Source organism: Candoia aspera, chromosome 2 (genome assembly GCF_035149785.1).
Source record: "Candoia aspera isolate rCanAsp1 chromosome 2, rCanAsp1.hap2, whole genome shotgun sequence".
Taxonomy (NCBI): domain Eukaryota; kingdom Metazoa; phylum Chordata; class Lepidosauria; order Squamata; family Boidae; genus Candoia; species Candoia aspera.
Genome location: NC_086154.1, coordinates 73,191,022 through 73,218,940, shown reverse-complemented (window position 1 = coordinate 73,218,940; position 27,919 = coordinate 73,191,022). Strand labels below are relative to the sequence as shown.

Sequence of the window (27,919 nt, the reverse complement as noted above, 5' to 3'; positions counted from 1 at the left end):
AGTCCATAACGCTCCTCTTTCAAATGACAATTCGTGTGATCATATGCCAAAATACATTTATTCGTCTTGAAAAAAAATGCCACAAATTTGTCTCTGCAGCGGAATAACACGTTTCCCCCGAATATGCAATAGAACTCTATCATATTTTCTTCCTAGATAGGCTTCTATTGGTCTCTCTCTCTCAACAATCCTAACTCTATGATCTAGTCTATGACCTCTCTCTGTCTAGAATCCATCAATCGAACATTCGCAGGCCAGGTGACCTATGTACAGGAAAAACTTGTCGAGGTAAAACTTCCGGTATAGTGCCTTGTTTAAGAATCATTCTGTCCATTCCCGGCAAGGTGTAATTCTTGAGCTGCTTTTTCTTTCCGGCCGTTACAGCTTCCTTGCGAGGCGTGAGTGGAGTGGCCTGGCTTTGCTCCTCGGCATGCTCGGGCAGCGGCGGCCTTTTCTCCCCGGGTATGACCTCGTTCCGCGCTCTCAAGTAAGTCCCGGGCGTGTCATCCTTAAAAGTCTCAAAGCTCTTTTTCCTCAGGGCTGTTAGTTGCACTTACAGAAAATGAGAGTAAGTCGGTTGGTAGCACTTCCAACGAGGTTCCGCTGTGGCCGAGAAAGCGACGATGTCATAGGGGAGAGGGGGTGGTATTGCGGCGGAAAAAACGCGCCCCAAAAGGCTTCAGGGTCTTTTAAGAGCAAACCTATTTCGAGGACATAAAGCCTCTGTCCTGTCCAAGTTGTCAAAACGAACAAAACCCCAACCCCTTTTCTCCATGGTGCCTAACTCCTAGGTAAGGCCCTTATGATACAGTTTGAGTATCCTTTATCTTTAAACTATATACATAGTTTGTGTTTGGATATGTTTATTGTTTTCTTTGCATTGTTCTTCAGTTATTTTATCAAAGCAGCCATTGTGATCCTAAAGGAGTAGAATAAAGAGAAACTAATGTAGGAATACCAATGAAAAGTCGCTTTTCTATTTAGAGGTATGGCATGCTGTAAATGCTTGGTGTGGTTTTCAGTTTTTAAATCCAGCTGCAAGAAACACTTATATTTCATATAAAAAATACTACGTTTTATACATACATAATATTACATACTACATTTCTGTACTGCTTTTGAAATTAGTGCCTCAAATTCTAGCAATATTAACATGTACTGGATCTTTCTGCCGAAGATAAAAGGTTCACTGTTTGGGATTTATGACATAATGATTTGGAGAATATAACTTCCTAGAGTTTCTGTCTAGCAATGGAAGCTCCATATGATGGCAGTGAAGTAACTGTAGTCATGGAAGAAATAGAAAGCACATACACTTATTCATCTCCAGTGCCATCTAAAAAGAAGAAGAAATATAGAAGTCCTGCGGATCAAGGGGAAAAAGCTAAAAAGCCCAGGTGAGTGATTTTCCTCTCCATGAATAATTAATTCATGCAATCAATTGTCTTTTAGGAATTGCTGTTTGTTATTTTGTCTTAAATTAATATTTTAATACCTGTGTGATAATAAAGAGGTCGATACATTCACACACATGCATACTCTCAGTAGAAATCAATCTGCTATGTGACGAAGTAATAACATTTAGTTTACAGAATTAATGCAGAATGTTGTGAAATTGTGATATCCTGCTCGAAATGTTAAAATGTTAAGCTATAGTTCCATAACTGAGAATGCAGTCTTATACTCTTACTTGGCAATAAATGGGTTTCTTTGAAGAGTTTAATTTTTTTTTAAATAATTTGGTCATGCTTTCAATTACTTAATTTCCTTGAGGCTTTAGCATTGCATTTAAAAATTGTGTTTATAGTTTTTGCTATTTGTCAAATGACTTTTGAGAGAAATGCCTATAAAAGTATATATGTATAATTTATGTATCTTTATAGGTATTAAGCTATATGTATGCAACTGCATGGGAGTTGGGAGCAGCTGTAGGGTAAAGCATCTGGAAACCATCAGGTTGCCTGCCTCTGCAGTAATGACAGACAGGTTAATTTTTAATTGAAAAGTACCTGTTTGTTGCTTGATCCAAAGCAGGTCAAGATATTCATCATGTGAAAAAAAAATCTATCACCTCTTTAGTAAAACTGCAGTAATAATACATTAAACAGTTAATACTCTTCTGCCCTTTTATGATGACCCAGATCAACTATCTGAAGCAGCCACCACACTTTGTCAAATGACAAGGCTAGCTCTATAGGTAAATAATGGACTGCTTTTAGACTACTGTATTACAAAGGCACATTATCTATGGCCTGGCTTGCATGCAGTTGTCTAAAGGGGCTGTAAAAGTAGCAACTTCAAAGTAATTGCTTATTAATGGAAAGGGGAGATTATTAAATACATGAAGAATAATTAATAACAGAATTTAGGCCAGCTGAATTTAATTTTAATTAGATTTATGTAATATCAAATTTAGCCTCATCCATTGTTTTGGAGTGTACTTCAGACATACCATCTAAAAACCAATTACAGTCCTTGGTTTAAAAAAAATAATGTTGCATATCCCTGATATATCAGACCATTTCCTTTAGATCAGTGAGAGATACCTAAGAGGGTCTAGACACTCTTTTCATGTAACTGAAGGCACAATTTTTTGCCTGTTATTCAAGAACTCTAGCAGAGAGGGATTTGGATGAAGTGGGTGTTTCAAAAATCACTGGCCTTTTTAGGAAATTCTGCTTAAGAGTTTCTCATTCTCATTGCTCTCAATTTCAGCAGTATCCTAAAAAGAGTCCCCTCTCTCGTTTTTCATTCTAGGTTGCAAAATAAACCACTGTCATTTGTTTTATTATTTACAAGAATATGTTAATTCACACATCAAAAGGAAAGTGCCTGCTCTGTGGACTAAAGAATGGTGGATGGCATTTACTTGTGTCAGTTTCAACTTATTTCATGACAAATTGGGATTCTTTGGGAGGAAAAAAGGGAGGAGTACCAATACTTTTGGCCATGCCTGTACGTTTATTTGAAAACAAGCCTTTCTGAGATTAATAGGCTTTGCAAGGAAATATGGTTCATATACCCTACTGGAATTTGCTTGCATGCATAGGATTGGGATGTTGACTGAACAAAGTGTGTTGTCCTAGTCTTTGTATAATCCTGTTAAAAAGTTTTATCACTATTTATTGAAAATTCATGTGAAAACGCAGACCTGGGTTAGATGAATAATTGGCTTGCATTATAATTTGAGAGGAAACTAGAAAAGTATTTTGCTTGTTTTTCAGATCTGCATACCTTCTGTATTATTATGATATATATCTGAAAGTTCAACAGGAGCTCCCACACCTTCCCCAGTCTGAAATTAACAAGAAGATCAGTGAGAGTTGGCGGCTGCTTAGTGTAGCTGAGAAAAGCTATTATTTGGAGAAGGCTAAGTTAGAAAAAGAAGGTCTAGACCCGGTAATTAATAGTTTGTTTATAATTAAACTTGTAAGCATGCAGATCTTTCCTGTGCGTGTGTGTACATGCATATTGTGTATACTGTGTGTACTGAAAGCTCAAAAACAAGTTGAATGCTGTTCTTAGAGCTAGTCAGGAGGAGCATCTAGGTTTCCTTGAATTTCTATTACAGCCTTGTAAGTCATAGGATGTTTCTATATGGAAAAATCCAAGTTCCTAGTAATTTAAATACCTGCGATAACTGGCACTAATATTCTTCAGTACTGATTGCAATGTCAGAGAGCTTATTAATAGCAAACAGTATTTAGGAAGACAACTCATTACAATATATTTTGCATATACAGTGCATTCGGAAAGTATTCAGACCCCCTTCACTTTTTTCAATTTTGTTATGTTGCAGCCTGATACTACAATCGTTCAAATTCATTTTTTTTCTCATTAATCTACACTCAGTACCCCATAATTACAAAGTGAAAACAGAATTTTAGAAATGTCTGTAAATTTATTAAAAAGGAAAAACTGAAATATTGTATGTATGTAAGTATTCAGACCGTTTACTCAGTACTTTGTTGAGCACCTTTGGCAGCAATTACAGCCTCGAGTCTTTTTCGGTATGACAGGACAAGCTTTGCACACCTGGGTTGGGGGATTTTCTGCCATTCTTCTTTGCAAATCCTCTCAAGCTCAATCAGCTTGGATGGGGACTGTCGGTGGACAGCCATTTTCAGGTCTCCTGAGATGTTCAATAGGGTTCAAGTCAGGGCTCTGGCTGGACCACTCTAGGACATTCACAGAGTTGTCCCTAAGCCATTCCTGTGTTGTCTTGGCTGTGTGCTTAAGATCGTTGTCATGTTGGAAGGTGAACCTTTGGCCCAGTTTGAGGTCCTGACTGCTGTGGAACAGGTTTTCATTGAGGATATCTCTGTACTTTGCTCCATTCAGCTTTCCTTCAACCCTGACCAGTCTCCCAGTTCCTGCCGCTGAAAAACACCCCCACAGCATGATGCTGCCACCACCATGCTTCACTGTTGGGATGGTATTGGGCAGGTGATGAGCGGTGCCTAGTGTCCTCCAGACATAACATTTAGAATTGAGGCCAAACAGTTCAGTCCTGGTTTCATCAGACCAGAGAATCTTGTTCCCCACAGTTTGAGAGTCCTTCAGGTGTTTTTTTGCAAACTCCAAGCAGGCTTCATGTGTTTTACACTGAGGAGAGGCTTCCGTCTAGTCACTCTGCCATAAAACCCAGATCAGTGGAGGGCTGCAGTGTTGGTTGTCCTTCTGGAACTTGTCCCATCTCCACACAGGATCTCTGGAGCTCAGTCAGAGTGACCATCATGTTCTTGGTCACCTCTCTTACTAAAGCTCTTCTCCCCTGATTGCTCAATTTGGCCAGGTGACCAGCTCTTGGAAGAGTCCTGGTTGTGCCAAACTTCTTCCATTTGAGAATTATGGAGGCCACTGTGCTCTTGGGAACCTTCAGTGCAGCAGAATTTTTTTTTGTAGCCTTCCCTAGATCTGTGCCTTGCAATAATCGTGTCTCTGAGTTCTGCAGGCAGTTCCTCTGACCTCATGGCTTTTGCTCTGATACAGTATGCATTGTCAGCTGTGAGGCCTTCTAGAGAGAGGTGTGTGCTTTCCAAATCATGTCCAATCAATTTTATTTACCACAGGTGGACTCCAATCAAGGTGTAGAAACAGCAACAATCAAGAGAAATGGGAGGCACCTGAGCTAAATTTCAAGTGTTGTTGCAAAGTACATGTGATATTTCAGTTTTTCCTTTTTAATAAATTTACAGACATTTCTAAAATTCTGTTTTCACTTTGTCATTATGGGGTACTGAGTGTAGATTAATGAGAAAAAAAAATGAATTTGAACGATTGTAGTATCAGGCTGCAACATAACAAAATTGAAAAAAGTGAAGGGGGTCTGAATACTTTCTGAATGCACTGTATCTACTCTATAGGAAGTTCCACCAGATAGGAAAACTATTGCTGGAAGAAATACTATGTGGAGATGACGTACTCTAATATATCTCAGGAATTCCATCAGGTTTTATGGTTTAGAAAAGTCATAATAGTGATGGTAATAATATAATTTATTAAACTTGTATGCTGTCTGACTCTCAACAACTCCAGGTGGCTCAATTACAATGAAAAATGAAAAATATAAAAGGTGGCAAGCACGATGAAATGAGGGGTCTTACTTTCCCTCGCTGAAGGCCAGCTAAATGTAGTTGAAGTGAGAGAAGGGATAAAAGGTTTGCTAAGAATAGGGAGCTTTTTGCCTTAGGAAGCTGGCAACACAGCCAAGCTGATGAGCTTTCTGTCTACCTTTTTCCACAGAACTCAAAGTTGTCTTCCCTGACTGCTGTAGTTCCAGATATTCCAGGTTTTCGTAAAATCCTTCCTCGTTCCGATTACATAATTATTCCTAAAGGAAGTCTGCAGGATGACAGGAGCAAGCCACACATGGAACTTCATGTGACCCAGGGCCAAACAGCATTGGAAGGACAAACAGCTACTACTAATGTCACAAGTACTGTGCAGAACATACTGTCTGTGGACTCCAGCCAAATTGGCATTTCTGAGCAGTGCATTGCCATTGAAGGGGTATCAGAAGATCCAGCCTCATTTGTTCAGGCAGATACCATAGAAGAAGTTGTAGCATCCGAGATCTTGTCTCGTTATGTCAGACCTGCAGCGCATAAAGTGGCTGGAGATATCTTCCTGGATGAAGAGGCCCCTTTAGAAGCAGGAGATGGGTATCCCTGTCAAGCAACCAGTGTAGTTATTGAAGAAACCTTGGTTAACACCTCAGAGGCACCCAATGGGAGCATGACTGTGGCACAGCCACAGGCTTCACACGGCCTTTCTGTGGTAACAGTGGTGACTAGAAGAGTAAGTAAAGTGCTTCCTCTTCATTTTCTTTTCCTATACTTCCTGCCTAATCCAGGTCATATTTACAAGCAAGTAAATACCTAAATACCAGGGATGCCAGTAGTACATCTTCAGTAGTACATGCATAGGATTATAGACTTGTTCTTGGAGCTAATTACTGTGTTCAGAAATCAGTCATAATGAACTACTTATTCTGAGCTGTTTTCCATAATGTGTCCTAAGAATTTAAAAAATGACTAGAATGTACAAAACACAAGCAGCTTCATTATCTTTATTCTATTTGTAGGATAGACAAGAAAGTAATTCTTCAACCCCTACTGCACAGTTCATTATGCTGCCTCTGCCAGCCCATTCTGTTTTGGAAAATCCAGCATCGATCAAACTGGTCAGTAAAGGAAATGCTGATACCATCTCTCTTGGAAATGCATGATATTATTCAATAATTGAATTTTAATATATATAATTAATATAATATTCAATATGTCTAGAGCAAACTGAACACTATTCTAAATTGAAGCATTTTTCTATGGTCTCAGGCTTTCCCATAAGTAAGTCCTGAAACCTTGGAGTTTGAACCAGAACATTTACTTTCATGTAAATGCGTCATTGCTTTACAAAGAGGAGTACATTGGGATTTATATTAAAATGTGTGTTCCCTGAATGCTGAATATAGGTTGAGTAATGCTGCCTCCTGGCAAGGTTTTCTCCTGTCCCTTCCACCTGAGGAACTGACAGACCAGAGAGACCCAGTGAACTATATCCTCTGGTGCTGAAGGATCTCACTTTACATGAAGCCCTGTCTTTAAGCAGTGTACTAGTTTAAATGGGCAGTTTGCTTTATTAAATAGGCATATTCTGTACTATGTTTATGAAGGGGTAGGCAACATAGTTTGGCCCAGATATTTTAGATTTTAATTCCATGAGCTCCAGCAGGAAGAGAAAGTGGAAATTGTAGTCCTGAACATACTGAGGATATTAAGTTATCTCCCACTGGTTTTATACATGATGGATGATGAGATGAAAGTGGTTTGGGATTGAGGATTGGATGTCCTGGCTATGCTAGTCTGCAGATGACTTTTTTTCCCCTTAATTTAAAAAAATGCAAGACATTTACTTAAATACTCATTCATAGACTATTCAGTTAGTCTTATACGTATGTTTATTTCATGTTATAGAATTATGTTTAAGAGCTTACCTCACATTTCAAGAGGGGAAAATTATAAATTAAACATATTGCTTAGTATAATCTGATCACTTTTTAAAATAAGGCTTCGGGAAATCAAGTGCTTGTATAAATGTAGAAAGAGAGAAATTATTTAGATCCTTGCATAACTGTGGGGAATGGGTATTATTCCATGCTTGTAATATCAACCATTTTGCAGTCGTAAGAGCACATGGAGTCAGACTTTTTCCAAGGAAACATGAGCGTCTATGAAAATAAAACTTCAAAGCAAAATTAACATGTAGCCAGTTTGGTCTAGTGGTTAAGGTGCTGGGCTAGAAACCAGGAGACTGTGAGTCCTAGTTCCACTTTAGGCATGAAAGCCGGCTGGGTGATCTTGGGCCAGTCACTTGCTCTCAGCCCAACTCACCTCACAGGGTGGTTGTTGTGGGGAAAATAGGAGGAGGAAGGAGTATTATGTTCGCCGCCTTGAGTTATTTATAAAAATAATAAAGGTGGGATAAAAGTTAAATAAATAATAATACACATATTAATAGCCAAAAGGGAGTTATTAGAACATCTATTCCTATGATACAGTGTTGTATTTTGAGGATTACATCTCCAGAAATTAGCTGAACCCCTCTGGCTCTTTGGAAAACATGAATAGTTATCCGGTATACAGGAAGTAATTTCTGTTTTATTAATCAGTTTTAAAATATATGACTTGTTGAGTCAAAATATGCTCCATTTTGTGATTTATACTTCCTTATACTCCCGAATATCTACTATGTTATAATCTAACAAGTACTTATAAATAATAGCTTTTAGTTTATTTGTAGAAAATATGTTAAATTCTCTATAAATAGAGTGAACTCTGAAATAATTAAGGCTATAGGCCCATATCTAGATGTGAGAAGTCATTTTAATTGGAGATACTTCCACTCTGTACTTTTTGGGGAAATGATGTTGCGACTCAACCTGCAAAAAAATCAATGTAGCGCTCCTATTAATTGAAAGTGTACGTTCCACTATGCCAATGTTCTCCAACAAAAATATTGTTCTGCTATTTTCAGATCTGGATTTTCCCCAAATCGTTAATTTCATCATAAGTATCAAACTGGAATTAGCAGGCCACATGTCTGTGGTGCCTAATACAGAAGAAAGAAAACCTGTTTTCCTAATAATTGGACTTTAAGGCTCTACAGTTTATGAGATGTGTCAGTTATACTACTTCCAAGATAGCCCATGAGGGAAAGTTTCCAGTAGACAAAACTTGCTGTTCATTGAGCCAAGACAGAGAATACAGCTTAAAAGTATATACATACCCCTTATGCTATTCTCTTTTGCAATAAGCGCAATAAGCATTGTTATGGAACGTGTAGAAAAGGAATAAAAAATTAGTAAGCTAAAGAATTCAAGGCATGGAATAATTTACTTCGGTTAATATAGAATTCTTGGGAGGGAAAAGCCAACTTAGGCTTTCCTCATGAAAGAAGCAATGGAGTCATCAAATCTACAAAGGATGTCATCAGATTTTCTTTTACTTTTCTTTGCTGTTTGTTCCTAGATCCTTCATGCTCTCCAGAAGCACTGGGTAATTTTTTGACAGTGCTAGGTAGGCCAAAGCCCAGCGGTTCTCCATTTTTATCCTGATCATTCATAATTGCAACTTTGACTATAAAGCAAAGCTATTTCTTGAACCCAAATATGATCTAGATTTGTTAACAAATCTGTTATTGTAAATTAAAGAATAATGTGAGTGGACTTTTTTTTAAAAAAGTTAAAGCACTACAAAAACAAAACATTTTATTGAATGACCTGAAGCAACCTGAAACAAGACACAAGCAGAATCCATTGTTATATCTAGAAAAAGTTATTAAAGTGATTTATAATTAACTAGAATTCTTACTTTTATTTTAACATATTTAAAAGCATAACCAAGAAAAAAGAAATAGAAAAAATTACAAGCTAACTAAATTTGAGTAAGATTTTTGAAGTAATGTTCAATTAGTACTGCATATAAAGGTGATCTTATATCATTCTGACACTTTAAAACCATTAAAATCAAATTAATACACAATAATTTAAAAAGGCAGCCAATATGATAACAATGAATCAAAATGGACAATTAATAGGAGTTTCTTTCTGATCCAAGGTCTATCCTCATTAAAATGAATCATGCAAAAGTTAAAAAAAGGAAGAAAAAAGTTGTTACTAAGTTTGGCTATTCAGTTATTAAATATAAACCAGTAACCCTCTGTAATAAATGTGATTTGTATAGCTGATAGAATGTAGTCTGTTTTTTCCGCCTTGTGGATCAACAGTAATAAAGTCTTTGGATTTGACTGCTTTACATTCAGAGCAAGTATACTCTCCCTTTCTCATGAATAAAATAATTTTAATTTATACTGTAGCTGCTGACTCAAAAAATATTTTGGGTTAAATATTCCTTATTTATGTTTATAAAAAGATAAAATGCCAATAATACCCATAATGTTAGATTCTGTGCAAAAATTATAAAATTATAAAATAAAACACAATGATCTGAAAACAACAACAAACATAATACGACTGAAAATGTGGATAATAAAAACCAATCAGCTTACTTTATATTAATTGTATTTTTATTAACAAAAGCCACTATCTTGCATAGTTCTCAAGTATTACTTTATTCTGCCTCCAAATTTTGAATAAAATTCTAATTCCTGCTGTATCCATGGAACAATACAATACTTAAAAATGAGATAATCCTATAGCACAGCCTTTCTCAACCTTTTCACCTGGAGGAACCCTTGAAATCTTTTTTAGGCCCCAGGGAACCCCTGCACATTCAGGCTCAAATATACAGTAGGCCCGAAGTTACAAAATTATTACATTTGTTTCATGTGTAGGCTTGTATATATGCATTAACAGTGTTCTTAAACTAAAAATAAAGAATGAAACTTACCTCTTTAATGTGAAGTTGCCCAAATTTGGAATAATTTTTTAAATAAATCATGATCTCCCAGGGAACTCCAAGTGACCTCTTGCGGAACACTAGGGAACCTAGTGAGAAACCCTGCTATAGTATATATTTGTACTGAGTAATTATTCATAATGATTTTTAAGGTAGAAACAAAACTTCCTTTTGTGCCATATTGTGCCATCTAGTTTTGTAAAGTATTCTATATCCTTTTGCTTCAGACAACTACTTACACTCGTAGGGGGCATGGGAATTGCACCAATCCTGGCTGTGCCTTTACTTACGTTACCAGACACAAGCCACCAAAATGCCCAATGTGTGGAAACTTCCTGGGAGGGAAATGGATCCCAAAGGTATGGTGAAATTAATTTTAAAAATATGGCATTGCATTGAGGGACTTTTGTTTGTTTTGGGCTTAGTCTATAAAATGTTTATGTGTTACAGAATTATTTGTACAATTAATATATTTTTAATTGTACTTATGGTGATGAGTAGCATTGCAAAAACATTTAAATAAATTGCTAATACAGCTAATTTCCAAGGGAACAATTGCTCTAGGATATCTTCTAACTCAACTGAACTAAATTTAATTATGAAATAAACCATTATTTTGAAGTTCTAGCTTGATTTTAAAATACAGCTTATTTCTTTGATATTTAAATGTGTTATGAAGATGAATCTGATTAACTTTTTTTTTATTCAAAGATTTGTATTCCACTCTTTAATGGTGATTTACAAAACGATTAAAATAAGTGAAAATCAAAGTCATAGCAATAGAGAAAAATCCTGTTACAAAGTATAATTGTCATTGTTTGATTCTTAAAATAAAATTAAAAACAGTTTTGTGTTTTTTCTTAGAAGATAGTTAATTTTTTGCTTGGTGCTATGTATTTATTTAATGCTAAATTGGGATGTTAGAGTAGCTTAAAAACATGATCAGATCTATTTTTTTTTTATTTCTGTAGCTTCTTGATTAAAAAGTATGAAGAATGAATTGTTTTAATTTGTCATAATCTTAGAGAGTTGAGGAGACTGAGTTTTATGTGATGTTTCCATTGCACTATTGTTGATGTAGCCCGGTATTTCTCAACTTTAGCAACTTCACGATGTGTGGACTTCAACTTCCAGAATTCCCCAGCCCAGCGTGCTTGTATCTTAAGTGTAGGTAAAACTAACTTGGAGGGGTTTTTTGTAATTGCAGGAGAAACCTCTAAAAGGCAAATCTGAACCAGGTTCTGGGGTACCTATAAAAACCTTGGGCCTGAAAAGGAGTCAACTGCCATTAGCCTTGGGACCGGCAGTGGTTCAAGATAGCCCTTCTAACTCTGGGCTAGAAAGTTCTGAAGCAGTGACCCAGCTTCTGAATGCAGCCCCTGTTGAGGGGCAAGTGCAGGAGACTGAGTGGGAAGAAGTGATAATCTCCGAGGCTCATATTCTTGCAAACAACGTACAGACAGAGGAGCAAGGAGGTGCCACTGCCATTATTCAGCTTCAAGAGAGCATGGCACAGATAGAGCCATCGTTAGAACAGAAAGAGAGAGAGAATGAGCCATCTATTGAGACGGTGAATGCCCCCAATCCAGTTTCACACCCAGCTTCTTCCGTGAAAAATACAACAGCGTAAGTGAAATTTATGTGGACAGGAAATGGGGTACAGAATTACATGGTGTTACAGTGCAACTGATAACTTGGATTAAAATGAAGCAAAAATTTTACTCAGCGTGCTCCAAGATCTTTTGTTTTCCAACCGTTTCAGATAAAATCTTAGTTCTGAATCTATATCTGTGAGTTAAAGCTAACTATTTTTTTGATGTATTCCTTTGACCCCTAGCAAAGTAGAGTAAGTGTTAAGGCCACAACTTTGTCCTTGTCCTTTAAGAAAATGGTGATTGTTATTGGCAGGAGCGTGCTGTGGAATTCTTAATCACATTTCTTTCCTTTTCAGAGGTGATGCAGTTGGGGTGGCATCTAAGGGTCTCGAGCAGAAGAGCAAAGCAAGACCCAAGCCTTCCTTGCTGGCTGCTGCGAGACCCATGAGAGCCATTTTGCCAGCTCCCGTTAGAATGGCGAGAGAAACTAACCAAGAATCGATCTCTTGCGGACAGTCACTTAGACACAGTGGTAAAAATAACTCTAATTTATGCTATAATTTCTGAAATGTAGGCTGTGAATCATTATATTTGATATTATGTTTGCTGGGAAATTTTAGGTATAACTTGGATTTAGTCTCCCAAACTTATTTTTAAAGTCCTTTATCACCAGAGCTACTGAACAGTGCATCTGAAATTACAAAACAAATATAATGTAACAAAATAAAACAGTCATAAAAAATAAAAAACATTAATAGGTGAGTTATATTATGCCAGAACAAAAAAAAGTTTTGATTTGGTGTTGAAGAGAGCATCAATCAAATGGGATTTAGAGATGACTTGCCACATTCCATCTTGTGCATTTACTAGACCAGTTATTGTAAAACTTGACATACTGAAATATGTTGCTGACTAATGTTAAAATCGCCATGTACGTGTTTTTCCAAGAACAAAATTCCCCAATAAGAATCTCAGGATTAAAGCCAAATACTTTGAAGCAGCTGGGTCAGAATCCTGTTCAAGCATCCAGTGCTGAAGATCAGAAGGTAATTTTAGATTTTGCCAAAATGCTTGCCTTTTTGTTGTTCTGCAATTTACTAGTTAGTTGGCTTGAATTCAGTTTTATAATGGAAAGTAGAAGAGCATTTAGAACTAGTTCAGAGAGCTTATACTGCAGGCACCTCTGGAGATTGCCAAGTGGGGGTGGCCTGCACTAATTTCTCCATGCTTCATGGAATCTTGACCCCAGCTTGATGAAAATCTCAGTCACGCAACTGGGATTTAGCAGTTTTGAGTGAAGCCAAGTATTATGGTGTAAAGAATTGTGAACTTTGACTATGATATTGTGTTTTCCTGACAAAACCTAACACTACATCTGACTTCATGTTTCTGTCTTGCCTTGTTCTCTGTCTAAAGCTTCACTGCAGCACAAACAGCTCATCATCTCAGGTCAAAGTGGTGGAGGTCAAGCCAGATGTATTCCCTTCTTATAAGTATAGCTGCACTGTAACCTTGGTAAGAATTATTGGCAATTGGAAACCTGTAAGATTGCAGTACCTAAACACGGTCTGACAAATAGACTCAATAATTGTTTACTGTCAACCTAGATGTTGTAACCTACTTTACATACCCATCAGGCTATTCCCATTTAGGGCAATTTGTGGAAAGGGCCAAAAGAGAATAAATAGTAAACCAGAAAAATTAAAGGCATGAAATAAGAAAGGAAAAGAAATGTAGCAATCTAGTATATACCAACACTATTCCCACACTAGGGACACTATACCAACACTAGGGAGATCCAACCTGGAAATGAGGAGGAATTTCCTGACAGAACTATTAAGCAGTGAAACAGCTTGCCTCCTGGAGTTGTGGGTTCCCCATCACTGGGGGTTTTCAAGGAAAGATTGGACAATCATTTGTCTGAGATGGTACAAGGATTCCTGCCTTGGGCAGGGGGTTGAACTAGAAGACTTCCAAGGCCCCTTCCAACCCTGTGATTCTGATTCTATTCACTAGACCTCTCCATTGTGTTCTAGCGTTTCAAGCCATCCTTATTCCACCATGTCCATACACTACTTCATACCTTACCTTTTGTTCTATAAACTTATCGTCTTTTTCTGAGAATCTCATGAACTCCATCCAGCCGCCACTTTCTCATCTTTCGCCTTCCACTCAGTCTATTCTCTTTGTATATTTGTTTTGCATTCATTCTTCCTGTATAATCAACTACCTCACTGTACTTTTGTACCAATCACTTTTGACCAATTTTGTGTTCAATACACTTTCATTAGCAGCCATTCATTCTTGACACTATCTCTTTGTCTTACCACACACACTTCTTAAATAACCCATTCCTCCTTATTTTTATGTTTCTCTAAATATTCAATTTTCCATAAACAAAGTGGATAGAAGCATGCTTTCATATATAGCTATTTTGCTTCTTTTAACATTCATTCCTTGCAGCCTGTCTGCCAGCATTTGTATGTGTTAAAATTTCTCTATCCATTTCCCCATTTTACCAAGGTATACATACCTACTTGCACTAGTTTTTCACAATTTATTTATAACTTGCAATATATCATTCCATTTTCCCTGTTAGACAAAACTATCTATCTTGGTCTTGGTATGTTAAATTGCTAAGCCATACTTTTCAATGCCTCATACAGTTGATCTGACATTGATTCATTTGGGTTTGTCCTAACAGTCAGGAACCACACTGAGACAAGGAATAGGCCTCTAGTGTTTTATTACTGCTACATTAGACAGAAAATCCTAACAAACTGAAGAAGCGTGGGAAAAACCCAGACAGATAAACCCCGAAAGTCAAGGCGGGTCTGATCTGTGTCTCTTTGAATGGCTGCTTAACTCCTCAGTACTACGCAGGCGTTTTCCCCCCTGGATAGGGGCCCCCTCCTGCTCACCATCAGTACTCATGACAGGGCTCCAGCCAACAACATGGCATCATCTGCATATGTTCATGCCTCAAACCGACTGGAGGACTGATTATTGTCACCATAATGAGTCCTCCACATGGCATTGGTCAGTCAAGGCTTTCACATACTGCTTTCTGGCAATGTAGATCAGATGTAGACTAGATTACCAGCCTTAGTTGTACCAGGGCCACATTCAGCGTTCCCTGCAAATTATAAGAATAGCGCTAGTGAGTCTTAATACAATTTAGCTAGTATCCACAAGCACAACTCAAGCTTAATTTTACCCTAAGCATGCTCATTGTATTCCATGCAAGATAGTTTCTAGATTAGATATGTTATCTTGCAAACTAATACACGTCGCTTGCATCCTACCAACTCTTGAGATACATTCAGTGAATTGACATGCATTCGCAAAGGCCCTTCAAAATATTGAAATCCTTGTTTTTGGAAGCAGTAAAGTCCAGGTTGATTTATTATACATAAACTATTTTATTGGCAGGAGGTGAAAGAGATTCCCTGTTACTATTCAACTTGGGTGACATCTGTTAACTAAAGAAATTCTATGGCCCGTAGGGCTTGTTTTAGAACAGCTTTACTCTTCTCCTTCATATTATGTATTGGAATGATTTCCCAATTATAATTTGGCTTGCAAAAAAAAAAAACAGTTTTATGTGGTTTTCTCTTTCTTACCTGCTGATGTCTCATAATAATGCAGTTAAAATAAAATGTTACCTGACTTGACATAATGAACATGATTTTTCTTTGCATTTTGATGAAATTTTAGTACTTTCCTATATTAATACCAATATTAATAATTCAGTTGTGTTTGCATGACCACCTACTAGTTAACTATTTTTCAGATGGACACTTTTAGCTGATTGCCAGCATAGTAACGAATTTCACAGTTTTATATTGCTATATTTGAAAACATATTCTGGAAAATGTAGTACAGTTAAAGAAGAGTGGATAAATATTTGAGCTATCTGTATAGGATTTGGGATTGGCGACCTCACGTGGTAGAGGGAAATGCAAGAACTCTTCCTGCAATTATGTGTACACTAATCGGCACAAGCCAAGAGTCTGTCCCCGTTGTGGCTACAACCTTGCCAAAGACAGAACTGAGAAGGCAGCAAAATCTATGGTGAGTTAGGGTTCCTTTATGTTTCCGTCAACTGAGCCTGTGATTTTGAAGTCAGTAGGACTTACCTCTGAATAAATCTGTATAGGATGGGCCCAGAGACAAAGCAGGTCTCTGCCTTCCCACAAGGTTTGATATGTCTGTGAGTGGGAGCTTGTCTTTCCTTTTCCCCAGTGCTGAAGAGGATGAGGGAAAGAAACCGGATAATTTCTCCTGGCCTTGCGTTGCATTCAGAGAGTATTAAGGAAAGACCTGTCTTGATAATAATCAATCTTTATTTGGACGGTTGGACCACTCAGAATTGATTAGCTCTTGGATGCATTAATTTGCAAGTAGTGAAGGGCTGGTCCTTAGCACATTCTCAATACATAAGATTCTGCACTGATTTTCTGAGGAAAAATTTATTTCCTATTCTTATTCAGTTACATTTCTTGTGACAACCTCATGGCCTTTCTTCCCTTAGTCCAGCTATGATACTATAATTTGGTACCAAAAATTTCAGCTGTAAAGATAGGAATGCAGCAATGTGAGTTAATCTGGTTTTCTTTTCCTGAAGATCCCTCTAGTGCTTGTTTTTTTTCTTTTAATCCATTGATATTTTTTTTGATGATATCTTCTGTGATGACATATAGTTTATGTTTAGAGGTATGTATTGCATTTTTCAGACTAATGTTCTTGTGCCCGCTACTCTGTGACTTCATGATAATGCTCTTTCCTTGCTTTTGAATTCCATCCTTTTTAAATAATAATTGAGTGAAAGAATCAGGTTGATAACACTGAGAATTTCCTGGTTTAATGGAGATACTCCCCCTCCCCCCCAAACAGAATGGAAATCTGCAGTTTATTGTAATAAGAATCTGTGAACAAACGATAGTGACCATGTATTTGGAAGTTAAACTTGCACGTGTGCTATTTCACCCTTGAACGTGTCCTGCCTGTATATATCTTTTGTCAAAATGTTTCCAGTGACCTATTCTGATTTCTCATTCCATAGTGTCAGAAATCTGTGGAAGTATAAGATCACTGCTAACATTGTGTAATACTGAGTGTTTTAAGTCCATCTACTGAAGCAGTTCAATTTGTGAAGCCTTTTTCCCTTGAGCTAACTATGGAATTAAGTAACGGTGGGGTTGTAGGACATTCTGATTTTCCAGCAACTGGGTTTAAATTCTTAACTTTCTTGATTTACTTTCTAACCAGTCTTCCTTGTGGGGGAAAGAGATTGGTATAGCCATAGTGTAGTGATATAATAACCTTGTCTCTTTATCAAACATATGGCATGAGATCCAGTTCACCAAATCTTCCAACTAAAGAAAATAAAATATAATTTTGATAAAAGGCTCCTGTTACTCCTGTATCATCTTTTGCACCACTGCCAGTGGCTTGACTGTATTTTGTAGTTGTTAGCTGTTTTCCTCTGACTATCAGCAAAATGGCAGAAGTTGTCCTCCAAACATAAGATAATTATCAACAAATGGCTTGACAGGTAATCAAAGTCATTTTTTTTTGTAGGAAGTCACCTCTAGCCCTGCACATGTACTGAATACCAATGAGCCTCTAATTCAGTCTCAAAAGGAGATCCAGCGCCAATCCACTCTGCAACTTCTGCGCAAAGTAATTCAGATCCCTGAGAATGAATCTGAACTCTCAGATGTTTTTGCACTGATTCATGAACTCAATAGCTCACGGCTCATCCTGTCTAACATGAATGAAGAAACAGTTACCATTGAGCAGACTTCCTGGTCAAACTATTACGAGTTTCCTTCTTCCCAATGCCTTCTCTGTAGCAGCCCTTTGTTCAAAGGAGGGCCAGAGTAAGTGAAATTATAATGATTGCTACATTTTTTAATGTTATCATGTTACATTTCCTTTTGAAAATTCTCCAAAGAGTCGGTAATGATTGCCTATTCAAAATCACTATCAGACTCACACAAGGCTTTCATGGATATCTGATTTAATAATGAATAGTATGCAGGGTCACAAGCAAAGCTGAGAATAGTAAAAGCACAGGATGTCTCCCAATAAATCCCCAAGCAACTCCCAGTCCCTCCCCACAAAGTCAGCACGATTCCATGCCCACAGGTGCCCCTAACGGTTCCTGCCAGTCTGCGGGAAACGTCCTTGACAGGGCGAGATAACCCAAACATGCATTCCTCATTCTTCACTCCTCGCATCGCAGCCTGGTCCAAGGAACAGGATACAGCAACTCGTGTCAGCACCATGGCATGGGAACCCGTTACGATGTTTTCCAGGAACATTGGAACAGGGACCATGACAGAGTCAAAGTTAGAAGAGGTCACTCTCATATTTGTATTTTAGTCACATTAATGAAAAATGAAACTGTTGGAAGAACTACTTGTACATACCCACCAAGAATCAGCTAATGTTTATTTGCTCTTTTCCCCAACCTTATCCCAGGACCTGATTATATCTCTTTTCTCCTGTGGCTTGAGAAAATTATCGGGGTAGGCTAATTTTGTTATATAGATTCAGAAAGCTTTTAAGACCCATGCAATCATAATACAGGGAATGTAATCTGAACAGACATTACATCAATGAGGTCCAGCTCATTTTTTCTTCAGAAGGTAATAGAAGACAATTTTAGTATCTGACCGTGTCTGTTATTTTGTAATTTTGCTCTTCAACTACATTATCAGGATGAGGTGTTTGGGTTTTTTTTCCCCAAGCTGATCAAAGCACTGACAGTTATCAAAACACAGAGCAAAAGAGGCAAACTTCCATCCCTGAAAGTTAAAGCATGAGGAAACAGACAAGAGCTTTGTTGTCCTAAAACACCTATGTGTGGGTGTCTTATTTGAAAGTAGAGTACTTGCTGGAATTCTTGTGCTGTAACCCTAACCTTCTTTCAGATAATATTAATATGAGCTCCTAGGTTTTTGTACCTTGAATCAACCATTTCCAGTTTAGATTGCCAGGAGGAAAGTCTGAAAGATGGTTATTTAGCTTTGTTTAGTTGAGGCTCAGCAGAGAGCTGTATCTAATGAGCCTTGGCTGATATCAGAAGCTCAGCAGGGTTGGCCATGGTTATTATTTGAATGGAGGCCTGCCTGGGGATTCCAAAACTATTGGCTAAAACTGGGGAATTAAAAAAAAACCCATCCTGGAAGTAAGCAATGGCAACCAGTTCTATAGCATTGCCACAAAAATTGCATAGATGTAGTCACCAGGAATCAAGATTAGTTTTGCCTTAGTGGGACTGAAGGGAACTGTGTTCTAACAGTACATCGTGTTGCCTGTATGATCAGTAAGATAGCTACTTTAAGGTATTTTGATTTTACTTTTACATAGTTAAGCATTTTAGAAAGACCCATCTTCCTTGTGTTTCATGGATCAGTAAGCAATTTTCTCTTCCATTTCCATAGCTCTCTTGCAGGCCCTCAGGAATGCTGGTTGTTAACAGCTAATCGACTGCAAGTTGTCACTGCCCAGCTCAAGGTATGTGTGAATGTGCAGTGCTTGGCCCTCCACAGCTTCAATGATATCTATACTGGTGAGTAAAAGCTTGAATGGATTTATAAAATCAAAGCTTCAAAGGATAAAGTACATTTTCATTCCTCATATTCTTTTCCTTTATTTCCCTAGTTGTGCCTTTTTTGTTTATGAATTTGGAATTTGAGATCCATGTAACTTTTTCAAACCCATAATAACTGTTTCGTTTTTCAACTATAGGTTTGTTTAATATTGGTAACAAGCTTTTAGTGAGCCTGGACCTTCTGTTTACAATAAGAAACCATATAAAACTTGGCGAGGATCCTAAAGTGACAGTTCGCAGGATCTTGGAAACTGTGCAGGAACAAACTGGTATTAATATTACCTCTTTTTTTTTCTGCCTTTGCTACAACTTTCACACACTTAAGGGGCTTAGTTTGTGATAAATTAATTTTGCTATGAGTGGAGTTTAATACAAATAGCTTTTCCAACCAAATCTGTCCAAAATACTGGTTGTTTGATGATTTTCAGAAAAGAATCTATATTCTCTACATTTAGAGAATTATCCAGAAGTTGTGATTATCTGAATCAAAAGAGTATTCGATAGTCATTTAATATTTCAACTTTGGAGAACAAGGAACAGCTGATGTGGAACTTGGTTGACTCAGGAAATTAATATGGAATGGGGGGATGGCAGGAATGATTGTTTCACCAAGTGAGAAAGTCAGTATTTAAGGTAGATGGTTGGTATGATGCAGGTTAAGACTGAATACCTTCACTCTGTGACTGCTGGGTGCAAAGGATGGCAGGCTGTAATTTGTGTGTGGCTAGGAAAAACAGAATATATGAAGATTAGATTCTATGGAAGTCCTGTTCCTTAAGGTAATCTGTCATTCTTGTATAGATAATTGCTGAACTATAAAGCTTCCTTCCCTGAACCAATTAATCCATTTTTTCCAGCTATCCTAACAGCAGGGTATGAAAGTTACTGAATTGTACTGACTCGCCTGTGGTTCAGGCATAGCTTCCAAATCATCATTTTTAGAGCATTTGAACCCAGTGTTGTCTCTATGTATAGATTCTGGCTGGCTTCTTTTTTAATATAGCCTACAATGAAACGTACTGGAAATGTCCTAGGAAAAGCTAGCATTGGTTCCTGATCTGAGTGGGTGATCAGTGCTGTCCTTGTCATCTTTGAAAACCACACAGGCTTAAATATCCTAGTTCACCTAATGAGTAAGCAGTGTTGCAATGAGGAGTTTAATTGAACTAGTATTTCTGTGATTCTCTCTATTTCAAGCAAAAGCTGGAAACTCCACATGGGTGGTTTGTCGTTACAGATAGTTAGGGATGATTTGCATGAGCCTTCTTGGTAGAAATTGTTCTCATTTGTTCTTTTTCTTCCTCCCTCAGAGAGAAACTTGAGCACTGAGGAAGTGAATCAGCTTGAGGAACTGCTGTGCAATGGCTACTGGGCCTTTGAATGCCTTACTGTCCGGGACTACAATGATATGATCTGTGGTGTCTGTGGCATTGCACCAAAAGTTGAAATAGCTCAGAGGAATGTGGAAAATGTTTTGTCACTGAAAAATATTGAGGTAGACCAGGCATGCGTTATTTTAAAGCTGCACTTGTTTGTTAATATAGATGTGCATATTTTGTTCAGACATCTTCCTCTTTCTACTATAGAACCTACAAATGTGGGCCTTTACTTCAGCAAAATTGATGAGTTGGTCTTCTGTTAACACTCCCTTTTAAATAGAAAGTGAGCGATGCAAAAGTGAAAGAAACTAGAGCAAAAATGGATATCCGTTTCTTGAAAAAGATTAAATAAGATGTACAGTAAACATTAAATATTGATTGATACTTTTCTTTCCTTCTTTTTTTAATGCTAGTTTACCTGGCCAGAATTCCTGGCATCTAGCGAGGTAAACGTGGAAGATTTTTGGTCAACCATGGAGACGGAAGTCATAGAGCAGGTGGCCTTTCCCTCCAGTATACCTATCACAAAGTTTGATGCCTCCATCATAGCTCCCTTCTTTCCACCACTAATGAGGAGCACCATAGTGGTCAACACGGAAAGGGAGAAGAACCTTGAATCGCATATAATCCCAGGTGGCTTTTTTCTGTAGAAATTTTGCCTTGATTAGCTAGTTAAGTAGTAGTTTTGATGGTATCCGAAGGAGCACTAAGAATAAAAAGCCAGTATGCTTTACTGTAAGGGAGTGTGCTTTTATGAGCTTGTATCTTCTTAGATTGTTGCCAGCCTCTGTATGAGCATTGCTGAAAATTCTTGCCATGATGGCACATCATATGGAAGGAGTATTAACATATTCTTTCTGTTCGCCAGTTTCACATTGCCTATGCACACCAGCCCCACCTCTGCCACAGATATGCACGTATTGGGCAGCATAAGGATAAATATGTAATGGTTACCTTTTTCCTATGGAACATCAGCATAGGGAAGACTTTTAAAGCAATGCTTTCATGCTCATGATAGCAGCTTCTGGTGTTTATATTTGACATGGTTTTATTTCTGTGAATTCCAATTGATGAAAATGATATGGCCTTCAAGCATGTGATAAAGGCTATTTCCTCACTTGTGGAAATGATGCTGACCTTTGTGAGTGCAATTACGGAAAACCGTATTTTGTTTTTCAGGTAACGCAAGTGTTTTAGTGAGGCTGATTCAGGATGAAATTTGTAAAATGGAACAGATTGGCTCCTATAGTGAGGAAGAACTACAGAATTTCTTGACACAGTGCAGCATTCCGTGGGAGGAGGGGGAGTCCAAGGTAATCATGATTTTCTTCAAGCACATAACCATGTTTCACTTTTGAAGTAAGCACTACTTTATTGCCTTCTTTCTATCCAGTTCCTGGGTATGTTAATGTCCCTCTTTATATGTTCATTAAATCTGTAAAATTAAATTAATTTTACAAATGATTGGTAATAATGAAGTGCATTTCACTTTAAAGTTATCCAATTTCTTGGGATACTCTGAGGCCCACAAAATAAGGGCTGTGGGGCAGTGATTATTTATCTCTGCTAGATGAACTGTAGTGGTGCCACATTTTGTCTTCCTAACTTGTCTGTCTCTGTTCTCCTTGACCTCTGCAAGCTGCTGGCTATTTATAAGCTAAGACTTTTTAAAAACAAACCTGCTGCCTGTGTTTCTCTCTCTGTTTCTTAGGAGCAGCTGTGTCTTTCTCTTCTGGCTCTTTATGACTTTGTACAGAATGGGACACAAATCAGCCAGCCTCCAGCATTCCTGACAGGAGGGAAAATCTACAAAGTGTGTCCACATCAGGTGAGGTGGACAAAAAATGATTCTAGTACATAAGGATGTGCGTAATGATTTAACCTGAAAATGACCACTTTGTTCCAAGAGTGGAAGAAAAGCCATGTATTTTAAAAGTTTTGTTGAAAGCAGGAAGCCAAACCTACTGTTCTGTTTGGGACATGAAGCCCTGTTTGAAGGGGCTTAGTTCTGAGTGTTCCAGCTGTTTCTTAGTCCTGACTGGCTGTAGTTTTGTGACTTGTGCTGTGGCTGGTGTTTTCCCAGTCTAGCCAGCACAGCTACATGCTTCACACACGTTGCTAACACTGCTAAGATCGCATATATCGGGAATAATACCAGTTGCTTCCTTGGGTTTGTGCCTAACAGGGAGGCAGCAAGAAAAATAAAAAGCTTTTGCCTACAGATAATTGGTCAATGATTTTCTTTGTTTTTTAAAGCATCAAAACATTAAGAAACCCTCGTAGAGGAGATGTAATAATGGAAAGGCACGTTAGTAAATTTAGCTGCTCTTTGTCTTGTAAAGAAAGTACAAGTTAGTGAGAGCACATCTGTTTTCCCATTGTTTCTTTGGGGGTTTCATTTGAATGTTTTCAATTTTCTTAAAAGGTTCCCTTGACTGAATTTTCTGCCGTTTGGAAGGTAACTTTCATCCAGTATGGGCTACCACCTCACTTCTTTTGTGGCCCTGGAATATAAAACAAGGAAATAGCAACTGCTGCTCCCAAGATCCCAGTGTTTTCTGCGCTGAGAGAAACAAAAACTCCTCAAGCCATTTGAGTTTTGGTTAAACAAAACCAAACCAATTTTGGCTGTTTTAATGAATATGTTGAATGGGACTGTTTTGTTCTGAGTTTGAAACAAAAAACACATTTTCTATTTAGTGCCCACCTCTTACTAGTATGTCATTCCAGAATGCCTGATAGCTATGGATGATTCCTATAGTAGACAATGATACTTTTAATGAAGTGGAGCAGGCATGGACACTTGAGTGAGCAGTGTTATAGTAAGCAAAATAAATAAGACGGGAGAGAAGGGAAAGCAAAAATTAACTAAATCGAGTTTAACACTGACATCATTCACTACACTGTACCTTACATTCTACCCTTGTGAGCCATCCTTCCTTCCACCATATCCTCCTACCTGAATATGTAGGAGCATAATAAATGTAAAATTTAAATGCATTTTATAAAAACATTTTTATATTAGCCAAGTACATTAGAGTAATACTGCATCACATAAGAGGCCTTTTTTATTTCTACTATCTCCCTATTTGAAATAATTTGATGTTTCCCTAGAAAAATATTATTTGAAAGTTGTATAAGTAGTATTGTTTTTCCAGGGTGTGAAGGAACAATCCTATATGTGATGAAAATTATACTGAGTGTTCTAAAGTTTGAATACAAGTGTAAATTTATTATTTGCTATTTATTATATTTGATAGTTTTTAAAAATTGTTTGTCTATATTTTATATTGGAATTTTATTACATAGTTATTGTTTTATGTTGTAAACCGCCCAGAGTCCCTCTGCTCGGAGGAGATGGGTGGTGACAAATTTGATAGATAAATAAAATAAATAAATAACCAGGATTATCTTTGGAAACTGAGGGTTTGTCTAGTGCTCAGGTTCTTTCATTGTTTCCTAATCTTTCATTGTCTTTTTTCTTTCCAGGTTGTGTGTGGCTCAAAATACATTGTGAGAGGGGAAAGTCCCCGAGACCATGTGGATCTACTGGCTTCCTCGCGTCACTGGCCACCAATCTATGTAGTCGACTTGGCCACTTCTGTAGCATTGTGTGCAGATATCTGCTACCCTGACTTGACTGCTCAGATGTGGGGAAGAAACCAGGGTTGCTTCTCTGACCCTATGGAGCCTTTAAGGGTTAGTTGCCATGCATTGCTTTAAAGATTAAGATCACCACTGATACCTCCTCTTACCAAGATATATTATAAGAATGCGGGTGGCTGGTGTAGCATCTCTCAGCATGCATGGTTTTTCTGTTTCTTTGATAAAATCATGGCTTATTAAGATCTGTTGATTACTTAGATAATAATTCTCTAAATGATATTCTGTAAAAACTATGCTATTAGATGATCTGTGTAGCCCCTTCTACAACACTTATTCCCATGTATTTAGAACACATCATTGGAATAAGCAAGTATTATATATATTGTCTCCCTTCAAAGTCCATTTTTTAAATTGGCCAAGTGGAAAATATGTCACCTCTCCTGAACACCAGGTGGAATGGATCTGTATTGATCCTCAAAATTTAATATATTGATAAGAAAGACAAGCTGGTATGTTTTCCCTGATCACTAATCATGAATGAATATTTTCAGGGATGGTTACTATAGTGCCTTCTTCTCCCATCTGTAAACTTGGAATTCACTGATCCTTTCTTTTGCAATGTACTTTACAAAAAAAACTATATAGAAATAAGTCCACATTTAAAAAAAACAAATTTAATTCAAATGTTTAAGGTGTGTATGTATATCATTATCATTTGTTCTTGACTGCTTGGTCGATACTCAATATATTCTCCTGTAGTAGTGGTCAGTTACTATTCCAATTTTACAGAGGTACCCTTGGTGTGAGAACGTACAGGCTATTCAAAGAGCCTTCAACCAAACTTGGGTTCAAATCTGTTGTGCTCTCTATTGGATTATTTTGAATCTTATTCATACTTTTTCTTATTGCTAAGCCTAGCCTGAAGACAATTAATACAAAGTATTTTCTGATGCATACATTACTTTTGTCTTGCTCTTTTTTTTTAATCAGTATGTGTCCTGCCCAGAACTCCTTGACAGGCACTACAACGTGGATACAACCACTGATGAACATTCTGTTGAGCATCCAATCACTAAATCAGCATCTCGCCATGTAGTTCACACTGGGACAGAGCAGAACACTCCAAGTGACCTAATGGCTCGACACCGTTCCCTCTCTCTTTGCCGGGAACTGGAGCCCTATGGTGCTATCATTACAGCCATCAATGACAGCAAAACCAATAATGCCCGCCAGAGACCTATAATATTTGACAGTGCAACCCACTATTATCTCTACAATCGTTTGATAGATTTCCTTTCCAGTCGTGAGGTTGTGAACAGGCAGATTCATGAAATTGTTCAAAGCTGCCAACCTGGTGAGGTTGTAATCCGGGACAATCTATATCGTCTTGGTGTTGCCCAGATCAAGACAGAAATGGATGAAGATGAGATCCAAGAGGAGGATGGTGTTGTCTAATGTATTGTGAGGTGACCATCTTTCAATCAGACATAAGAGCTAAGCAGTTTGTCACAGAAAGTTCCAGTCCAGCACAGGACTATGTTGAGCTAAGAGTCATGAGATATGGATTGGGCTTTTGATCTGTAGACAGGTTGCTGTAGAAGAGCCAAGTTTCTCTTTTCAGGAGACTGGGTAAACTCCTAAGTGACTCAGGATAATTGCTCTAAAATAGAAGAATTTTCTATTGCTGACAAGAGAAAGAAAATACATATGCAGAACATCACCTGTTTTTTTTTTAAAGTGTGCACATTGCTGGAAATGCATAAAGGTGAAAAAAAAAAGCATAAAACATGTCTGACTGCTCCAATATTCTGAAGTGGCCACGATAGATTGAAGAATATTTGGAACCCAGATTTTTAAGGTTCTGTTCTGAAAAGACTTGAACTTTGACTTGGTAGTGGAGGGTTGAGAATTAGTATACTTCTTCAGTTTGTTCTGTGTTAACCTGAGAAAACCACACATTATTTAGTGGTTGAAACCTAGATTGGCTTGTGTATTAAGATACAAGCTGCTAAGAGTATCATTGCCCTGCCTAGCATGGTTCTTTCAAAGATTCTTCAGGGGTTTATAAGTTTTGGATAAAGAATCTGGGCTGACAGTCAGGTGAGGATGTTCAGGCACTTTACTTTATAATCCAGTTAATGGGCTTAATTGATTGTCTATTCCTGTGACAACAGATGTTACTAAAGAATATTTGGGCAACAATGGTTGGGTTCCATGAATACGATCTAATGCTTTTTCTAATTATTTCTATGGCTAAAATTGTGAGGCATGCAACATAACACTCACCTTTTGGGGCCATTTGGAAACCACTACATACTCCACTATTCCAGTGTTATAGAACTGATCTGTATGAGTTCATACTGTCATAGTCAGTTATTGTCCTCAGGAGATAGCATTGTTCCTCCTGTGTAATGTGTTGAGCCATAATGTGTAAGCTCTACATTGTTCACTGATTTGTGTTCATTCTTTGCCATCCATAAATCTAAAAAGTAAAAAAATAGATTTCTGCTGCCACTGAAATGTGGGGAAACATTCCCTGACCAAGGGAATAATTATCCACTATATTTTCTTCAGATTTGTGGTGTGGATTTAAAACTCTCTTCTGTGAAGGGTTCTAGTGTGTACTGTGCTGTAAAAACAACAAAAAAGAAACTTATTAAATTTCTGAGCAAAACTTATGATTTGCTGTTTAAAATGCTAATTTATGAAATACGGTTTTTAAGTCAGTGGTAAACTTTAATAAATTATCTCTTCCAGTGTTGGAGAGTAAAACTATTTGGACAAGTGAGTTTTCCTTATTTTGTAGCTTCAGGGTTTTGAAAGGAAAATACACCTCATTTTGGTTTGCTGAAGAGTGGAGTTACCAATCTGTATGGTAGAAGCGTGTCTTTATGAGATGTTTGCATAGGGTTAAGATTAACTATAGATGTGTTGAAACAGTGTTAATATTTTGTTTTCTATTTAAAAAACTATAGAATCCTTTGCTGCTGAATTCAAATCATTCTCATTATGTTAAACATTCAACGATTGGGTAATTAGAGCCAGAATAAATGCATGTTTTTGTTTCCTTAACTTTATAATCTGAGCTCATTTAGATGTTATAAAGGATAAAAAGCAGCAGAATATGAGTGATTTGTATCTATTTTTAATATTCAATTAGATTTTGCAGATCTCATTTATTATGAAAGATTAATGCACTCCACAAATGATTTGCAGATCCAATTTCACAGGATAAGCGTACTGCTTATGCTTCTATTTTGTCTCCCATTCAAAAATTAAATGTGCTTTTACTCTCAA

The 27,919-nt window shown here is 37.4% G+C and overlaps 1 protein-coding gene across 2 annotated transcripts; it reads left to right on the top strand.

Moving 5' to 3' along the window:
- Positions 1–273: 273 nt before the first annotated feature.
- On the top strand, positions 274–27,919 carry HMGXB3 (HMG-box containing 3). 2 transcript variants are annotated; one of them, XM_063292208.1, is made up of 20 exons: positions 274–487; positions 1,250–1,397; positions 3,225–3,399; positions 5,746–6,300; positions 6,587–6,685; positions 10,646–10,777; positions 11,626–12,044; positions 12,370–12,545; positions 12,962–13,059; positions 13,430–13,528; positions 15,938–16,087; positions 17,597–17,898; positions 19,468–19,595; positions 19,775–19,906; positions 20,948–21,132; positions 21,430–21,649; positions 22,196–22,329; positions 22,728–22,844; positions 24,506–24,715; positions 25,613–27,919. In XM_063292208.1, the coding sequence occupies exons 2-20, from the start codon at positions 1,252–1,254 to the stop codon at positions 26,075–26,077; spliced, it is 3,942 nt and encodes a 1,313-aa protein (XP_063148278.1). In that variant the 5' UTR covers positions 274–487; positions 1,250–1,251; the 3' UTR covers positions 26,078–27,919. The 2 variants fall into 2 exon arrangements, with proteins under 2 accessions (XP_063148278.1, XP_063148279.1); XM_063292209.1 differs by lacking the exons at positions 274–487; positions 3,225–3,399 and having other exon boundaries at positions 1,314–1,397.